This window comes from Papaver somniferum, unplaced genomic scaffold, assembly GCF_003573695.1.
Source record: "Papaver somniferum cultivar HN1 unplaced genomic scaffold, ASM357369v1 unplaced-scaffold_154, whole genome shotgun sequence".
In the NCBI taxonomy this organism is placed as follows: domain Eukaryota; kingdom Viridiplantae; phylum Streptophyta; class Magnoliopsida; order Ranunculales; family Papaveraceae; genus Papaver; species Papaver somniferum.
The window spans coordinates 741,716-760,637 of NW_020624820.1; the positions used below are offsets into that span (position 1 = coordinate 741,716).

At 39.5% G+C, this 18,922-nt stretch overlaps 1 protein-coding gene across 3 annotated transcripts; it reads left to right on the top strand.

The window, feature by feature from the left end:
* The first annotated feature begins 548 nt into the window (after positions 1 to 548).
* On the top strand, positions 549 to 5,977 carry LOC113336715 (probable bifunctional riboflavin biosynthesis protein RIBA 1, chloroplastic). 3 transcript variants are annotated; one of them, XM_026582372.1, is made up of 6 exons: positions 549 to 627; positions 708 to 780; positions 2,156 to 2,245; positions 4,193 to 4,465; positions 4,670 to 4,767; positions 5,318 to 5,977. In XM_026582372.1, exons 4-6 carry the CDS (start codon positions 4,241 to 4,243, stop codon positions 5,349 to 5,351), a joined length of 357 nt encoding a protein of 118 aa, XP_026438157.1. In that variant the 5' UTR covers positions 549 to 627; positions 708 to 780; positions 2,156 to 2,245; positions 4,193 to 4,240; the 3' UTR covers positions 5,352 to 5,977. The 3 variants fall into 3 exon arrangements, with proteins under 3 accessions (XP_026438157.1, XP_026438158.1, XP_026438156.1); XM_026582373.1 differs by having other exon boundaries at positions 4,670 to 4,762; XM_026582371.1 differs by having other exon boundaries at positions 4,670 to 4,762; positions 5,379 to 5,977.
* The last annotated feature ends 12,945 nt before the right edge of the window (positions 5,978 to 18,922 follow it).

Here is an 18,922-nt window from a genome sequence, read left to right on the forward strand (position 1 = left end):
CGCGTTCGAGGAAAACTGAAGAAAATGGAACTTCATCCTTTGGAATTGAGACGCGTCAAAATTTATTTACATAATCAAGACTCGACACTTCAATTTAAAAATTGATCGAGTCGGAACGAGTTCGAGGAAAACTGAAGAAACTGGAACTTCATCCTTTGGAATTGAGACGCGTCAAAATTTAGTTACATAATCAAGACTCTACACTTCAATCGAAAAATTAATAGAGTCGTAACGAGTTCGAGTTAAACTGAAGAAACTGGAACTTCATCCTATTGAGACTTCCAGGATTTCCATCTGGATCAATCAAATTGTCCATAATTTTCCAGAAGATCACTCGACCATACTCGTTATGACCGCTATTTATAAAAGGGGATACCAGTCCTACTAAGTGCTGATATCATTTCATCGATCCAACGGCCAGGATCAATGGGATCTTTTTATCCTATATGAAACGGTATCAGCACTTAGTAGAACTGGTATCCCCTTTACAAATCATGGTTATGACTGATATCATCTAAGTCATAATTTAATAAAAATCACTAAATCATCGTCACTATGAGTGACTATACTCACTATGACTAATTTATGCATGTATAATTACCATTGCGAATCTTCAATATCGACTGTGTAAGAGTCATTCTTAATTTTTTAATTCAACAACATTTGAATCTTCAATATTTGTTGATTAATGTAAATTCTATCTGCAGGGACTAATTAAAGAAAGAAAAGTTGAAGAAATTGTTGAAAATCAATTATATTCAACCAAAATTGGGGGAAAAGGTAAATTTCTGCTTAGTTTTTGATTTACAACTTTGTTTTTGATTTCAAACAATTTCTTTGCAGAATCCTGTTAAAAAGTTGATTATTTTTGTAGCGCTGTATCGGAAGTGATTTCCATTAGAAAAAACCATCCATTGTTGGGTTCAAGAGTTATGGTTATCTGCTTTGTTGGGTGATTTGGTTTGTTTTATACCTTAAAATTGAATGTTTTGGATTCTTGCTTGAGGATAATTAGCGTACAGTAGTACCCTTACAGTGCTGGAGTTTGGCAAATAATGAAAATTATGAAATTTAAGCTTTTTAAAATTGAAAAGAACAAATTTCTAGCTTACGCGGTTAGGTTTCTCAAGCATGAACAGTGGTTTCAAACTTGCCTATAGTAAAGCTCGATTCAGATTATAATCCAGACCCATGAAAAGCTAGACCAAGCTCGGATTAGAATTTTTGATTAGATTATCCAGAGTCCTTGGTTTATCACTAAAGTCAGATCACTAAGATGTCCCAAGTTAGTCTGTGCTGATACTGATTGAGTATGTGTGGTTCAGGTTTCTGTAATTCTTCCTCTGCAACCTTCACGTTGGCTCCAAGGTCACCATTCTATAGGTGCATACATGGAGTCCGGAAGGTATAGGGACAGAGGATACGTGCCCAAGTCTCAAGTGAAATTCTCTCAGTGAGAGTCCAGTAGATTGAACCATTACTAATGCAACATAATTATTTTCCTCTTCATTGGAATGGCAGTAGCATTGCATAATTATTGTCTTTGGTTTCAGAAAATCTGTTATTCAGATAAGAAGAAATTATTTGAGAAGAGAGAAAGGCATGGATTGTACCTGTGTAGGTCTTTCCAGGTGATTGGACAGGCCCTGATAGCGTTACGTGTTCCTGGGTTTTTATTTCACTAGTCGGAAGTACAGTTTGTGCATTGCTATCCTTCGTTTTGCCTTCTGCATTTCACTTGATATTCGTTGGATCCTCTCTAGCATTGTCGCAAAGAGCATTAGATGTCATCATTTTGTTTTGTTTTTTATGGCACTTACGATGCCATTGTTAGTAGTTCAATTAGAGTACTTATTGGAAATGACACTTTGATGTCTCATCCATTCGCATTTGGAATGCCGTTGCAAATGTTCAGAATTATGAATGTTCGAAAGTCATGTGATATTTGTTAATATGATATTTGCTAGTTCCTACTGTGTTTCTCAATAGCTTCCCCATGTTTTTTTCGTAATAATTACTGTAAAAGAGCATTGGATATATATTTTTTTTGAACTGGAGCTTCTCTTCTGTTATTCTCTGGTGTTAGTTGATACTCTATGAAAAGTTAGTTCTAGAGCGTGGAGATTTAACTAACTTATAGGATATATTCTTGCAGGAAAATCACATGCTATTATTCATAAGTGGATTGGACAGCTTTGCACAAGAGCAGTCAGTCAATTGTGCTTAACTGAAAAGAATAACAAAGGTGGTTCTTTCTCGACTCAATAGTACTCCTGTTACTGTTGTAGTTTATTTATCTTTGTCATTGTTCAATCATACTTCATGAACATTATTAGATTTGGTGTGAGTACATTGGCAGGGGATGGTCCAAGTAGCAATGTGTCACTAGTGTCCAACTGAAAAATTAGATTTGGTTGATCGCAGTTTATGTCGACAGTTTAAGAACTTAGGATTGAACCGTTTCCATTCAATTTGAAATCTTCTCTATCGTTTACTACAACACTCCTAAAACTGAGAGGGAACAAGCTAAAATACTTTGGCCATGGGCATCTTGTAATGAAAAACTTGGCAGAGTGAAGAGAACCCCTGCCAAGAAGAAATATAAGGCCTATTTCTTTGTTATTCGTTGTTGGCCTTATGATCAGATGGGAGAGAAAAGGAAACCGAAAGCTGGTGTCAAGGCGTTGGAGAAAAGGGCTGTAGGAATTGTTCACCGAGTTCTTAAGTTTGACAGTCGAAAAGATGATAGAGGTGGAGAAGATTAGTCATTTTAGAAAATGGTTTGGTATTGATTTGAATATTAGGGACTTGTTTTTAGATCACCCTGGAATTTTTTATCTATCTACCAAAGGTAAAACACACACTGTTTTTCTAAGAGAAGCTTTTGAGAGGGGTTGTTTAATTGAACCAAATCATGTAATCATTGCGAGAAGAAAGCTTCTTGATCTTGTTATTATGAGTCGACGAGGTTTGTTTTTGACACAGTCGGATACAAGGAACATAAGAGCAAGAGAGGAGGTTGAGTTGACCGAAGATGATGATGATTAGCATTTCCTGTTTGAGAAGTTGAATAGTGAGAAAGGATGAGATATCTTTGGTTGGAAAGGAAGAGACAATTGGCTTGCAGGAACAAAACCAACCTTGATCGTTTACTTGAAGATAAATTTGGATTTGGTGACATATTAAACCTTCACAACTACACCAAGTCTCCTCTTTATGCGTTTGGTGCATTGGTGTTTGATCACTAGGCATTACATTATGCTATCTGCTTCAACTTTATCATGGTCTGTAATGAAAGCTGCGTCAGTATGTTTGAGGAGAAAAACTTCGATAACAACAAAGAACAATTAATTAAGAAGATCTATTGACTGAAAAAGAAGTGCGATAACAACAATAACATGTTCTTTATTCATTATTGTTGAATAAAAAGAACAACCAAGAATTTTGAAATTTTTTAACCCAAGTAGAGATATAGAGATAATCTGTCAGAAAGAGGTAGTGGGATGATTCGCTATAAACATATGTACTCCTGTTACATTTTAATTAAAATTGAGTCGGGTACGGGTACCGGGAAGCACGGATACTCATCGGGTAGATCCAAAATTAATCGGTTCCTTATCGGGTCTACCTGTCGAATATTAAAACTACTAACGGGTTTAATATTAGGACCCGGAAGTAGACCCAATTCACCTGGAAATGGTCCGGGTATTTGGGTACTCATTGACAGCCTTAGTGTAAGGGCATCAACAAGTGTGGAAAAACAATGGTGTAACATGCTAGATTGGTAATTTTGTTTCCAAGTATTTAGAGAACTGATGTAGTCCTATCCAACTAGCGAGTCTGTGAATAGGATAATTATTGGATCATGTCTGTCTCTCTGATTTGTTAAATTCAACTGTGATCGCTGTGGAAGAGAAATGAAGCAAACGCAAGGGATAGGCATAAGCCGTTATTTCTATTCACCCCCACATTGACGTCAACTTGATTCAGCCAAAGTCAGCTTTCCCCAAATCGTTTTTAGCTTTCCCTATAACAAAAATTTTTCCCCCTACCTGAGCCGCTAGATTTATTAGTTAATAAGGTACTTATAGGCTTTGATTTCTCTACCTTTTCCCCCTAATTTTGTTTTAATTTGATCACGATAACGTGTATTATGTTTTCTTTTACCTTTTTGCCTTTAAATTCGTTTCAGTCTCACGTACAGCATGGAACATCTATCGATAACTCCACAAAGAAGAGGATGATTAGACTTAGTAATTCATGTGAAGGTGGCAGCAGAGTTAGAGCTGTAGTTATTTCTTGGGATGGACATGCTAAATTATCAGGTGCATTTGAGATACTGGCAGCAGATATGCTTCCTACATCTGATGAATTCTGTATGCATAAGGATGAGCCTGATTGGGATACACCAACAGGTGGATTCGCTTCCGTAGATGAGGCAATTGAAGATATTCGTCAAGGCAAGGTTTGTTCTTTCTTAATTAGCTCTGATCACTTACTCTTCTTACCCAAAAGTACTAGTGAAATCGTGAAAGTGATGATACTCACAGCTTTTTTTCTTTTCTTTTTTGAGCAGATAGTTGCACCCATAAATCGAAACTGGGTTTGATCTAGCATGGTCGAGTTGTCCATGATTTAATTCAATTTTTATTTTGGGTCTATCTTGCAGATGGTCATTGTTGTTGATAACTACGATAGAGAAAACGAAGGAGATCTAATAATATCAGCAGAGTTAGCAACTTCTGAAGCTATGGCGTTTATTGTAAGGCATGGAAACTAAACTTTTCTGATTCTAATAGCATGCTTGTTATGTGTTTAGGTACTTGCCATGTGTTAGATTTTAGTAGCATGCTTGTTAGTGGTGCTTAAGTGGACAATCTAAGTTTCTTTTCTTTGGATGTTCGGGATATTTGGAGATGTGTACATGTTTATACACCAGTGTAAACTAAGATTTAAAAAAAATATATTAGACAGTCATATGGGTATTCTTTTTGTATATCTTGGAAAGAGCTTACCGAATATATAAAGTTCACGAATTTTTGACAAAAAGTTCGAAAAATAAATTATTTTTTAATTATTCTTATAGTATTATTTAAAATTGCTGACATCATCATAAGTCATTTTTGACTAAAATTTAAATATTTGGACTAAACTCTAAGTCAAAAAGGTTTTATGTGTATTTTCCATATACTACTAAATAACATTTGGACTAAACTGTATCTAGTTAACTCGGGATGGAATAATCCGTGCTTTTTGACGAGTTTTTGTACTAAACCCTTTTTTTTTCCCTTTTTTCTTTGGATGGAATTTGGATTAGGGATGAATTTTCCAAGTCTGAGATGCAAGATTGAATTATTTGTGACACGCCAACATTGCAGTTACTCATTTGGATGGAATTTGGATTAAGGCTGAATTTTCCAAGTCTGAGATGCAAGATTGGATTATTTGTGACACGCCAACATTGCAGTTACTCATTTGAGAAGTACCAAAAAAGTTTTATTCTTATGAAACCAAAAAGAGAAATAACTGTGGAGTCGAGCTATTGCAGATTCGATCTACTGTGATTCAAGTTACAGCGGATTCGAGCTACTGTGATTCTAGTTATTGTGATTCTGTTTTCCGTGATTCTTGTCTATCTATTTGTTCGGCCTCAACAACTCCACAGTTATGAATTCCATTAACAACGGATTAGGTTTTTTGTTTGGTGCTGGATTTTTTGTCGATTGGGTTTGTACGAATAGTTTTTAGATACCAGACAGTATTGGGATAGATGGGTTGTTCTTGATTTTATCTTAGAAGGTGAAGATAACCGGTGAAGGTGTTGTTTATATCATTATAAAACACATTTTTCTATCATTGTTTAGCACACTGGGTGTTTGTGAAAACTCCACAACCAATTGATTTATTTTAAACAATGTAGAAGAAGATTTTAACACCCTATAATCATAAGCAGGTCGGCTTCCTTCATTTGTTTAAATCAATTTTTTCCAGTTTTCTTCCATGTCGAGCTCAAGATCTTCACAGAGCCCTGGAGTTTCTAAGGACTCTAATTCACAATCCGACTCCTATTTTCAATCCCCATTCAGAGGATTTGATGGTTGTAAGAATGGTGCGAGCGGAAGAGGTTTGGGAAAAGCTTATTTGATTCAACATCTTAGAGATAAACATTTCATTCATGGTATGGAGAATGATCGTTGCAGACAGCGGATAGCTACAAATCATGAAATCTACAAAACATGGGAAGATGTCCTATCGCAACTCCGCATGTGGTTATACACATAATGCATGTTTCTTCGTGCCTGGAGAAGACCATGTAAATCTCATGCTGGAGTTGGCTTACTCGGGCCCTTTAATAACAAAGAAACTGACTTGTTGGTTAATGTAATCATGTGTCCTCCTCCAACCACTGACAACATTGCAGATGATTATGATGCTCCATTGCTTCCTTTCCTTGATGTGGAACTGCTTAACAAAGTGTTTCCGCAATATATTCAAACTATCAAAAATATCCCTCCAAAGTGTAAATTGCAGTTCTCAATATTTTTGAAGTATGCGCTTGATAAGGTACATGCAAATCCTGGTGATGTTTCTGTGTGGATACAATCATTGTTGTTACATGTTTGTATTTGTAAATGGTGGATTTTCAACAAAGGTCAAAACTGTAAAATCATGATACTGCATGTTTCTGACACGGCTTCAGAGATCCATGTGACGAATCGTGTTTTACGAAGTATGATGCATATGTCGCTCGAAAGGCCTCTCCGGAGCATTCGACACCGGGCATTTCATCATAGCCTCTATGTAGAATAACATAATTGGGCGGTTCTCCGTAAGATTCAGAGATTAACGCCTTCAGGATACCGGTGACACTCATTGTTCCCTGACTACATAGAGGAATTTTCCTCTACATAGAAGAACAATTGGGAGGTTCTCCGTAAGATTGAGAGCAATAACGTCTTCAGGATGGTGATACTCACTGTTTCTGATTATGTAGAGATACCCGTCTATAGACTCAGGCGGTCCTCCATACATGAAATGTTGAGAGGGCAAAACGTCTTCGGGACATTAGCAACACTCGCTGATTTACTGACTATACACAAGAGATTAAATTTTAGGTCATATTCACCACTGAATTCCTAGAAGATAATCTATCTTATCTCATTACTCCTATTTCATGATCAAAATGGTAATAGATAAATGTATTACTCCGATTTCATGATCGAATCCGCGACTGATCTCATGAAATGGTAATAGATGTTACTCCGATTTCATGGTCGAATGCACGGCTGATCTCATGAAATGGTAATATCACCACTTATTTCATTACTACGATTTTATGGTAAAATCTGCGATTCCATGAGATGGTGATGAAATTATCATTTTATTATTATGAATCCATAGTCCAATCCGCTGCTGATTTTATGGATTGATAATAAAACAACTACTCATCTTATTACTCAGTTTCATGAATTATTCTCCACTGAATTTCATAAATCAGTAATAAATACCCAACAAGGGCATCTGGACCATCACTGAGTAAGCCCCACAAAAATGGTGCGAGTGTACTCGACAATAATGCACGACTGAGCACCCGGATGCACAAACGAGTGTCCAAAAAATATGAAATAATGAGGAATCCTTCGCAAAACAAGAGAAAACAATGTATATTAATAAAATAATAAGAGGCGCCCAAGGCCGGGCCCACCAGCCGGCCGGTCGTGCCCTAGCCATGGTCGGCCCGTGCCTCTCCCATTATTTTCCTTATTTTTTGTTATTTCGTGAACTCACGAAAACTCCTTGGTTTTAGCAACTTTCTTTGTTTTTGCAAAACTCGTGAATTCTCCATAACTTGGTGGATTCACGAAATAATATTATAAAATAAGGAGAGGTGTGCGGGACCAGGCAACCTAACCGACCGGCCATGCCTAAGTCGTGTCCGGTCCCACACCTCACAATCCTTAGCCTTTTATAATTATTCCCTAATCTCACGAAACTCCTCCGTTTCAACAAAAACTCGTGGATTCTCCATAACTTCAAGGATTCATGAAAAATAATAAAATAGGGAAAGGTGTGCGGGACCGGGCAACCTAGCCGGACGGCCATGGTCGGTCCCACACCTTGCAATCTCAAATCTTGCACAATTATTATTTTCCTCAATTCATGAAATTCCTGGGTTTGAGCAAAATTCATGATTTCTCCATATTTTCTCAAATATTGCTCAAATCACGAAAAACCAAAAGCCAACATAGTTGCACGACTGGCTAGCCTCTCACGGCAATTTTAAATATTAAAACACTTTTATTTTAATATTTTCAAAATATTGATGAATTGAGCAAACATGCTCATTCCAACAAAAATCGAGAATTCTCAGTCAAGATGAAACTCTTCTGAAAATTCACTATGTTGCTCGAACGCGCATCAGAAAATACTGAAACTCTCAGTATGGAAACACAGACATCACGGCAACACGTGCATGCCTCCATGACCGTCCAGAATCATTCCTAGGGCTTGCACAAAGACGTTCCCACATGTTTTCATAATTCTGATCTAATTTGTTCAATTTCTCATACTGGGCCCGAACGCTCTCCAACCAACTGGACAACCCTTCAAATGACCAAAAACTGGTCCCGTGACCACCAAGATCCGGTCCCATGCTCTCTTGGTCGGTCCTCATCTCTCATACCTAGGTTTTTCACCTAACACTGAATTCAGCAATATTTCAATAAATGATGAAACCTGCATTTAATCATCGTTCTTTCACCAACTCTCAAACTGAGAACCCTGGTGCGTGCTCACTCGAGCACTGGGCATCACATGGACTCTCATCATCCCATGTGGTCGGTCCCTCTTCACTCATGACCAATTTTCAGCAATTCACCAATTGTTGAAGGATTGATCAAAAAATTAGGGTTTCGAACAAACTCTCCACGAATCACCATTCTGAGCAAATTCAAACACAAAATTATGTTGATTCAGCAATCAACATCCAAATTAATAATATTCGGTAATTCACCAATATTTTTGATTAATATTTTATTGGGTCAAGGCACCAGTAAATAATTCTTTGAATTGAGCAATACTTGCTCAGTTGCTCAAATATTGATCCAACCATCAATATTCGGTAATTCATCAGTAGTTTGTCGAATTGAGCAACACTTTCTCAATTGCACGTCAAATTATCAATATTCAGTGTTTGGTGAATTGAGCAACACTTGCTCAGTTGCACACCAAAATTATCAAATTCGTCGAATTGAGCAATACTTGCTCAGTTGCTCGACAAACTCTCAATATTCGGCAATTCGTCGAGTTGAGCAATACTTTCTCAGTCTCTAGTCAGTAATTCATTGACATCTCAGAGAACTACATGTTCAATCCATGAATCACCGAGCATCCACCACTTATGCTCGATTCAACAAAATTAGACTCATATTCTAAATCAGTCAACAACTAACCAACTAATACACGTATGCCTTGCAGACTCCACGATTCGTGAAATCTCAATCAGGTCACAAATGGGGGATATCACTCAGGGTTTTGGTCTAGCGGTCTACGGAACGTGGATGATCCACAATGAGAAATGTGCGTAAATCGTGTAAACGGTGGAAGGAGTTAGCAAAGTAGTGGGTGCACGATCAGTCAAGTCTCTGCACGACATGGAACTGACTTTACCACGATCTCCCACTTTCCCACTCTTTCACTCAAGAAACCGTCACACTTACAGGATCAGTGGGACATCATTCTTGTAATATAAATAAGTCTAAATCGAGGACATCAGAGAGGATCAATGGAATATCATCAATCATAATCATTATCCGTCAACAACTCGATATAAACTTATTCACAGAACTCAACTTCAGCAGTTCAGCAATATTGCAGAAACCTTCAACACACCCACAATCCTTGATCATCACTGATCCCACACAACTCTCAGCTTCCCTCCTACAGATCAACCCATCTCCCTCTTTGCGACCGAATTGACTCTGGAACGGCCATTTTCTTGGTTTAGGCCGGAGTCATACAGATTGATTTCCCGAATCTAAGCACCCCCTTTGCAGCAGTGCATCTGTGTGAGGATTAACATTTTTCCCGGCTGAGGAGTCTCGACAGCACGCTCGACTCTCCACTTTCTCAAAAAACCGGCGGCTCGTTTTTCCCCACAGATTGGATACCACAGTGGGAGATTAATCTCTCGGTTGCAATTTCACATTTTCACAAAATGGTTTATCTTAGGTCAGGTTCAGTTACAAATCCTAACGCAAACATCGCTAGCACTAGCAACAACGGTGGTATTCCAGAAACCATTCCTGCTTCCAACAATGGTGGTGACACTACTCCTCCTCGAACCAACGTGGAAACCATCCTCTCTTCGGCTGGTCTCCCGAGGAAATCAGAGAAAATCCGCCTACCATAGGTGATCTTATGAAGGTGCAAGAGACTCTTTCCAAAAATCAGATTGACATGGCTGCAACACAGAAAGAGTTATGCAATTATCTCAAAACTCTCACTGACAAGATGTCAGACAAAACTCAGGAGAAAGGGAAATACAAGGAAACATCTCCAAGCACAGATTCCGAAGTTATTCCAGTCCCTGACAATGATGAAACCCTCAAAGATGCAGAACCTGAACCTGCCAGTTTCATCACCCGTGAAGACCTGGAACGTTTTATGGAGAATCGAGGAAAAGGCTATGCACCGTCTGTGCACCATCACCAACCTCCATATCCCGCTGCTACACAAAAAATTCCTCTCCCAAAAGGTTACACTTCTCCAACGTTCACACTCTACAACGGAACGGGGAATGCCCGAGAACACGTCTCTCGATTCTTGGAAGCATTAGGAGAGCATGAACACAACCATGTTGTCCGCTTGAAAGAGTTTTCAAAATCCCTGACGGGTCGAGCGTATACTTGGTACAACAACATTGCACCAGGGAACATAGCTAATTGGGGAGAAATGATCAATGCTTTCTACCGGAAGTACTTCTTTGTCTCTGAGCAAATTACTCTTTCTGACTTGGGAAGGATGGCTCAGAAGGCTGCCGAAAATCCGAATGATTATGTGAAGAGGTTCAGAATTCAAGCTTTGGATTGTCATGATCCAAACATTACTGAACAACAACTGGTGGACTTGTGCATCGATGGCATGATCCCAGTTTACAGGCCTTTTATGGAGAATCTTCGCTTTCAGACCTTTTGAGAACTTCATGAAGCAGCCAAGCGATCAGCGACTACTTCTCCCGCCTTGCTAGAAAGAACGAAAACTGTCAAAGTAGAGGAATCGAAAGACAATCGAAGAATCAATGCCCGGCGTCTGATCAAGAAACAATACAATGTTGAATCCTCCATGAATGTTGCTGAAGGGAGCAAGAGAAAGCCGAGGCACAACAACATAAGAATGCTTCTTCAACGTCTCACCTTCCGAAATCTCCAAGGAAAGACAACCAGACTAGAAATGTACGACCACCGAATCAACATGATGATCAGGAAGTACATGACTTCCCTTTTCCCATTGAAGAAGTGATCGAACTACTAGAAGTATGGGTCCAAGATGGTGCAATCAAACTACCTCCTGTCAAGAAGGAACCAACTGCGGAACAAACGGAAAACGCACGTTACTGCCATTTCCATAGGTACGTCAGTCATCCAACAAGTGATTGTAGAAATTTGAAACACATATTCAAAGAGAAGTCCGACTCAGGAGAACTGAGGACTGAAGGAGTGCACAGAAATCCTCTCCCAATCAGAACATTTGCACCCTCCGAGCAGCCGGTCAAGGAAGCGGTTCAATCCTTAATTGAGCACGTATGCGAGTTGCTGTACCGTCAAAGGCCCAGAGAGATGATATGTTTGCTGCGGTAATCCATATTGTGTCTGGAAAACGGCTAGCAATCCAGCAGACGCTCCTTGAACCTCCAGTAACAGACAACGAGATGTACGACTGGGGACTTCTCACCATGGTGCATCTCAAGGGAAATGAATCCAAACGAGTATTAGTTGACGTTGGCACTGTTGTTAACATCATCCCTTTGAAAACTCTTAGAGCTGCTGGCATCACTCGGCAAGAAGCGACTCATGCTCCTATTTCAGTCAGAGACCACAAAAGAATTTCCAGGGAGGCTTATGGTTACATCATTTTCAACATAACAAAACGATTCAACCTGGACAGAAACTAAATTCTTCATAATTAAGGAGGATCCGGGATATGACATGATTCTTGGGCGAGCATGGATTCATGATGGAAGAATTGATGCGGTATCTTCATCCTCAGTTGCACGATTCTCCGTCGAAGAAAGTTCTGACTCGGAAGATGATCAACCTTTCGGTCATTTGGAGAAGGTCCAAACCTTAATAGGACTCACACAAAAGCCCGAGGAAAGCGCACATGAATTTATCAGGAGATTCCACACGCATGCAATTCCCCCTCATAATTCCATATTATCAAATATGCTACCTTTATCCGGGGACTCAATCATACTCATGACCAAGCTATCATCAAATGCTATGAGTGGGTAGTCTCGCCTCAGCAGTACTACACTAAATGGTTGGATTCTCTCCGAACTGAGGACCCCATTGGAAGGTTCATCGCTGAAGATCTGGCTTGGTTCCACAAGCATCATCCAACATACTCTCCTCTACGTGAATGTCCACATGTGCCGCAAAATTGGAAAGATCCACCAACGTGGAATCCACGAGGAATTCCAAACCAGCAGAAGATATTCAAAGCACGTACAACCAAGCCTAACAAATTTCATGAAGGAGATTTAGTTCTCAAAGCAGTCAAACTCAAAGAGTGTTCAAGGAGGAAGCGTAACTGGGAAGGGCCTTTCATGATCACCAAATCCGTGGTCGACGGGTACTACAAGTTGATCGACATGGATGACAAAGCCATTGTACCAGTAATTCGTGAGAAATGGCTCAAATCTTTTGAAGCCTAAGACATGGAAATTTGAGGTATTGGAGTTCAAGACGTGAACGTCCAAAACATCTGGATTTGGCATTTAGGATTTTCTTTTATTGTATTTTCAATCCCTCTAAAACGTTTGCAATACTTGCATTCAGTATTTGAATTCAGCAATTTATCAAAGTTTTTTTACTTAAAAAAAAAATTCCTATTAAGTCCAAAAGAAAATCCTCAATCATTTACCTATCCAAAACCAATCAAAAACCAAAACCGAAATCTAGAAGCCTCACATCTCTCGGAAGTTCAATGTTCATGAGATTATGGAAAGGAAATTAAAGGAAGCCATCGAAGTATGATTTCTGCTTCTCAGCATTCTCCAAGACTTGCAAAGCCGCTCTCTCCAGCTCCATCTTTTTGGTCACCCCAGCAATCTTGGTCATTTTCTCCATCACAGCATTACTAGTAAAAGAGATGTTCTTCACTACTGCATCCTTGATAATGTTGATCTTCTGACGAAGCCACTTCAAGTTAAAGCCAAGTCTCTCAGAATTCTCCAAGTTGTACTCCCAATCAAAGAGTACATCTCGAGTAAAAATACTTCTGGCCCTGGTTCGTATGTCATCCCAATTGCATTGTAAAGAAGTAGCTACGATCAGGATCCCTGGCAACAACAATATTACCATACATTTTCCACAACTTCTCATACATGTTGGCATACCCAATAGGAACGCTGAATCCACCAACATACACATGATACAGGAGTTGAGCACCAAATGGAGGCTCGCAAACAATACCTGCATTGGTATATTCGTGTATTATTACACGATTCTCAACTACTGGAGCATCCTCCATTGTCATTACAACATCTTCTTCTGAGACAGTCTCTTCTGTTCTTTGCTCGGTTCTCAATAGCAAGTGGAGTCTCAGTTTCTTATACGGCTTCAACAATGATATTATCATAACCTGGAGGTGGAGAGTTGGTGATGTTACTGCTTTGATTCACCACATTGCTCGAATCTTCAACAGTGGTTCTGTTATTCTCAACTTCGGTATTTGGTACCTAATACGAAGATTACATGAAACTAGAGCAGGAAAATCAAAGGCAACCATAAAATTCAGAATGTAAATGAACTAACATCATCTAAGTTCCTTATTTTGCACCCAAAACATGAGAAAATGGTGTAGAATCCATGAAACGCGTTTTCAAACAAGCTCATTTGAAGAGATTCTACACTTTACTGTATTAAACGACGAACTAGGAGAAATTGGTAAAGCATTTTAGGTTTGGTCGTATACCATTCTATTCGTATGGAAGTCCTCTACAACATTTCAAAATTTCATAAAAATCGGATGAACTATCAAGGAGATGTGGCCAATGTATTGGACGACATGCAATCTGGAAAAGTTCCGAAAATCTCCTGGAAGTTTACGGTTTCGCCTTTTTCAGGGCCTAAACATGCTCAAAAATCAAAAAGCTTCTTTGATTAAACCTTGGAAATTTCCTGGGATTGAAGATACATATGCAGACATCGAAAATACGACTTCAAACGAGGATTCTACGGTGTTTCTACTAAAAGATGAAGTCTGAAATTTCCTGGTGGCGTATTTCGGCAAAATTACTCGTATACTCGCATGAACTTTCACTTATTCATTCATAAATCAGCAATATCATATATCTATGAAGAGGTCACAGAAGGTATACTTACTAGGGGAGTCTCTAAACCATTTGAAGGCTCGGCAGTGTTGGAATCTCCGTTGGCACCTCCGTTATCTTCATTCGGTTCGAGATTTCGGGAACTCTCCATGACTCAGAGAAGAGTGTGCTTCATCAACATGCGGCTCATCTACAATGGTTTTCTCTTGGATACATCAACAACGATCATCAATAATTCATCCAAAGGCGTGTTACACTGATTAGCTTGAGGAGGGAATACTTACGTCAACTTCCTCGTCAGTGTTGTATCCCTGAATTATTCGACCAGGAGCAAAACGAAGACCATCAATAACAGATGGAGCAAAATTCTGAAACGAATTAACAATATTCTTTTAAGATCCTGATCACAGGGACGAGAAAGTCGCAACAATGAAAAAAATATTAACAACTCCCCAAAGAAGCGACATGAGACTGTATATCGTTCGAGATCATCCTATGAGATGTCTCGCTCTTGCCTTCTCCTCCTTGAGGACTTTCTTGAAGGTTTGGAGAGTTTACATCAACTCGAAATCTCACAGCACGGTCGTCCTACCATGGAGTCTACAATACAATTAAGAAGCGTGATTGGCATACTTTGGTTAAAATTATGAAAAAGGTACTCACCTGTGTCGCATTTAGAGACGCCTTCCTTTTGTCGCCACTGGAAAGATATCTCAGCCTGGGTCGATCAGAGATCATGTCAGAGGAAGGGAACTCTCGAACTGGGGACTTGACTTCCATTGAAAACTCATACACACGCTCAAGCTGCTAACGCCAGAAATCTATGTAACCCGGAGTCACGAAATTAGCAGGATCAGAGTATGGGAATAAATACTCACTTCCCTCCACATGAGTGCAGTCCATATTAGCCTTCAAATAATCAATTGATGGTTTGCTCATTCGGTGACCCGGAATACACTGATCAGCACCCATCTGTCGGGCCGCTCTATCAATATTGTATTCTTCTACCCGGAATTCTACATTCATTACTGATATCAAGAAACCAGGAGTACAACTCAAGACAAAAGATCTCTATCCTTCACTCAGACCAGCACCAGCACTCAGCGTGATGTTCTCGTCAGTAGTATTGAAAGTGATCAACTGTGAGAAAAGAGAAGGAACCGACACCCAGGGGCGAAAATTGAACTCGAACTCAATGTCCAAAACGTCAGTAATGCATATCTTGTATTGTGGTTTCTTTCTAGACCAGCTCATCATCCTGGCATTATTCTTCTCAAGAAAGGAGTGACGAGTGTCGACCTTAGGGCCTTGCAAAATGCTGCGGGGAATTGGGGAACTCTCGAGATGCTCCCACATCAAGGCTTGGAGGAACATGGTATTGGCATACGTCTCGACTTTCATGAAGCCATCAGAAATACTGGAGTCTATAACTAGAGAGTCTAAATTGGCGAACAACGAACCCAAGAATAGACTGCCAATGGGAATTTTCTCACCTTTTGCCATCTTTATGGCAAAGCGAATCACAAACGGCTTCAGCAAGTGTCCACAATCTTCAAAGATATCCCTGGAAAGCCACAGGCATAAGAAAGCAATTGTTAAAGCGCCATCAACCGGTTCTTCAGGAATTCTATCTCTCGGCCACCAATGTGATAACCATTGAGCATAGCAGGATGCGGGTGACTCATTGAATTCGTGCATCTTGGCCTCTAATATGTTAGATATCTCCTTCTCCTCTGACGAAAGCTCTTCAGGGAAATTACCAGTAATTGGAAGGTGCAACAAAGCAACTACATCTTCTAAAGTAATGGTGAATTCTCCCCATCTGCATATAAACGTGTGAGTAGGAACACACCAACGGGCGAGCAAGGCTACCATACCTGGTATATCATGGTTGATGATTAAATCTCCAGCCTGAATGGCTCGTGTTACCTGGGCACTATCCAATATGGTCCTAACACGGCTATGACCCAGCATGTGTCTTGCCCATCCAGAGAAATGCATCAGGGGCTTTCGTGAAAGCTTGAACTCCACATGAGAAGCCGAAAAGTGTTTTCCTTGCAAAAAAACCGGATTACTTTGAGGAGATACCAATTTATGCTGAGTAGTGCTCCTGGGATTTATTAACAACCGAAACGAGGAGCCTAAGGGACGCTTTTCAGGTCTATATAGATACGTAAAGAACTTATCCTCAGCAGTTGGAATGTTCTTAGTCTTGGGACTTCCCTCTTTCTCCTTGGAAATCTCAGAATCATCATTTCTGGAGGAACCATCACCTCTGGAAGAGGCGTCTGTGGAAACATCCTCTCTCGAAGAAGCATCATCTTCAGAAGCGCTACGGGACTGAGCCATTTTCGCAAAGTTGCTGTGACGTCCATACACAAATTTCATCAACAGAATTGAAGCAACAAGACAATTATATGCTCATATCGACGTCTACAAAAATGGTAATCCTCAACTCTTACCTATTTACGATTTCACGAACTTAGTGATAACAGCGTAAAACCCCAAAACTTGCTCGTTCTTTCAAACCTGCAAAGTCGAGCATAAAACATTTTATTCAAGAGTCAACACTGACTTTTCGAGAAACTATGAATAATTCACATAACTTTCCATGTGAACATTCGCTGGTTTTTACGTGTACATACACTATAAAATCACTAAACTCACACATACACTACGAATTCATCGACTCATGAATTATTCGCTTTCAAAATTTTTCATAAATCAAAACTTGATTTATATTCAATAAAACGTGAACAGGTCACGTACCTTAAAAAAATCGTGAGTTAATAACTCACGTAAATATATAAAAAAAAAAACTTTTTGTTCAATCGAGCATCCGTCTATGAAACGAGAGTCTTTTCTATTTTTGCAAAAGTATACATACTTCAAACAAAATTTCGAAAGTTCTCAAACAAATTTTCATCATGAACTCCAGGTATTTTCGAAATTCCTTTAACCCTAAGGATCGTTATTTATTACTTTTACGAACAAACCTACGTTCCTACAAGTATTTGCAAAGCTCATGCTTCGAAAAACAAACTTGGGTTTTCATGAAACCTAATAAACAAAACTTTTACTACTGCAACTAGACCATGTCTATTCAAAAGTTTATGAATATCTTTCATGTTAGGGATTTTTGCTCGTTCCTTCAACTAACGAACAACGGGCATATACATACGTTTTCTAAAAATCCTTCATAAATCCTACGCATGCATGCAACCATGGGGTTTTTGGTTTTGTGAACAACTCATCAATCATAAAACCTACAGCAAAAAAAAAATCGGACTTACCTGGTCGGCGTCGGTCGGAGCTTGGCCGGACGGCAAACGGCGATGATCGGCAGTGACTAAAATCCGGCAGAATTTTTTTTCTTCCCTGCTGCAACTCGCGTGAGAATGGTGAAGAGAGGGAGGTGCTTAGTCGACCAAAATAAAGAATTTTAGGGTTTCTCCCCTTTTATATCAAATTTATTCCCAAAACCTAAGAAAAACATGGGTTTCCTTTTTTGGGCTTGGGCCCATATGTCCTAAACCGACCATAACTAGGCTTCTCAACACTCAAATCAGCAGTGCCTCATCTCTCTACGCTCACGGGATGACACTTTATCTTACTATCAGGGTTCTCATCTGTGCATTTGCTCGTACATGACATCATTGGGGTAAATCGAGGATTCTGAAACTACCTTTGTAGACTGAGTTCAACCACTGATCTCGTCGACTGAAAATCACCATTTAATGTTTACTGCGGAACATGATTGTTCCTCACTAAGCAGGGGACTTAATGTAGATGGTGGATTTTCAACAAAGGTCAAAACCGTAAAATCATGATACTGCATGTTTCTGACACGGCTTCAGAGATCCATGTGACGATTCGTGTTTTACAAAGTATGATGCATATGTCGCTCGAAAGGCCTCCGGAGCGTTCGACACCGGGAATTTCATCATAGCCTCTATGTAGAATAACGTAATTGGGCGGTTCTTCGTAAGATTGAGAGCTTAACGCCTTCAGGATACCGGTGACACTCACTGTTCCCTGACTACAAAGAGGAATTTGCCTCTACATAGAAGAACAATTGGGCGGTTCTCCGTAAGATTGAGAGCAATAACGTCTTCAGGACGGTGAGACTCACTGTTCCAGACTATGTAAAGAGACCCATGTATAGACTCAGGCGGTCCTCCACACATGAAATATTGAGAGGGCAAAACGTCTTCGGGACATTAGCAACACTCGCTGATTTACTGACTATACGCAAGAGATTAAATTCTAGGTCATATTCACCACCGAATTCCTAGAAGATAATTTATCTTATCTCATTACTCTTATTTCATGATCGAAATGGTAATAGATAAATGTATTACTCCGATT

Coding starts and splice junctions, on each gene's coding strand:
- LOC113336715 (XM_026582371.1), top strand. CDS start 4,241: ATGATTAGACTTAGTAATTCATGTGAAGGTGGCAGCAGAGTTAGAGCT. Junction 4,466..4,669: donor AAGATATTCGTCAAGGCAAG/GTTTGTTCTTTC, acceptor TCTATCTTGCAG/ATGGTCATTGTTGTTGATAA. Junction 4,763..5,378: donor CTGAAGCTATGGCGTTTATT/GTAAGGCATGGA, acceptor CCAACATTGCAG/TTACTCATTTGGATGGAATT.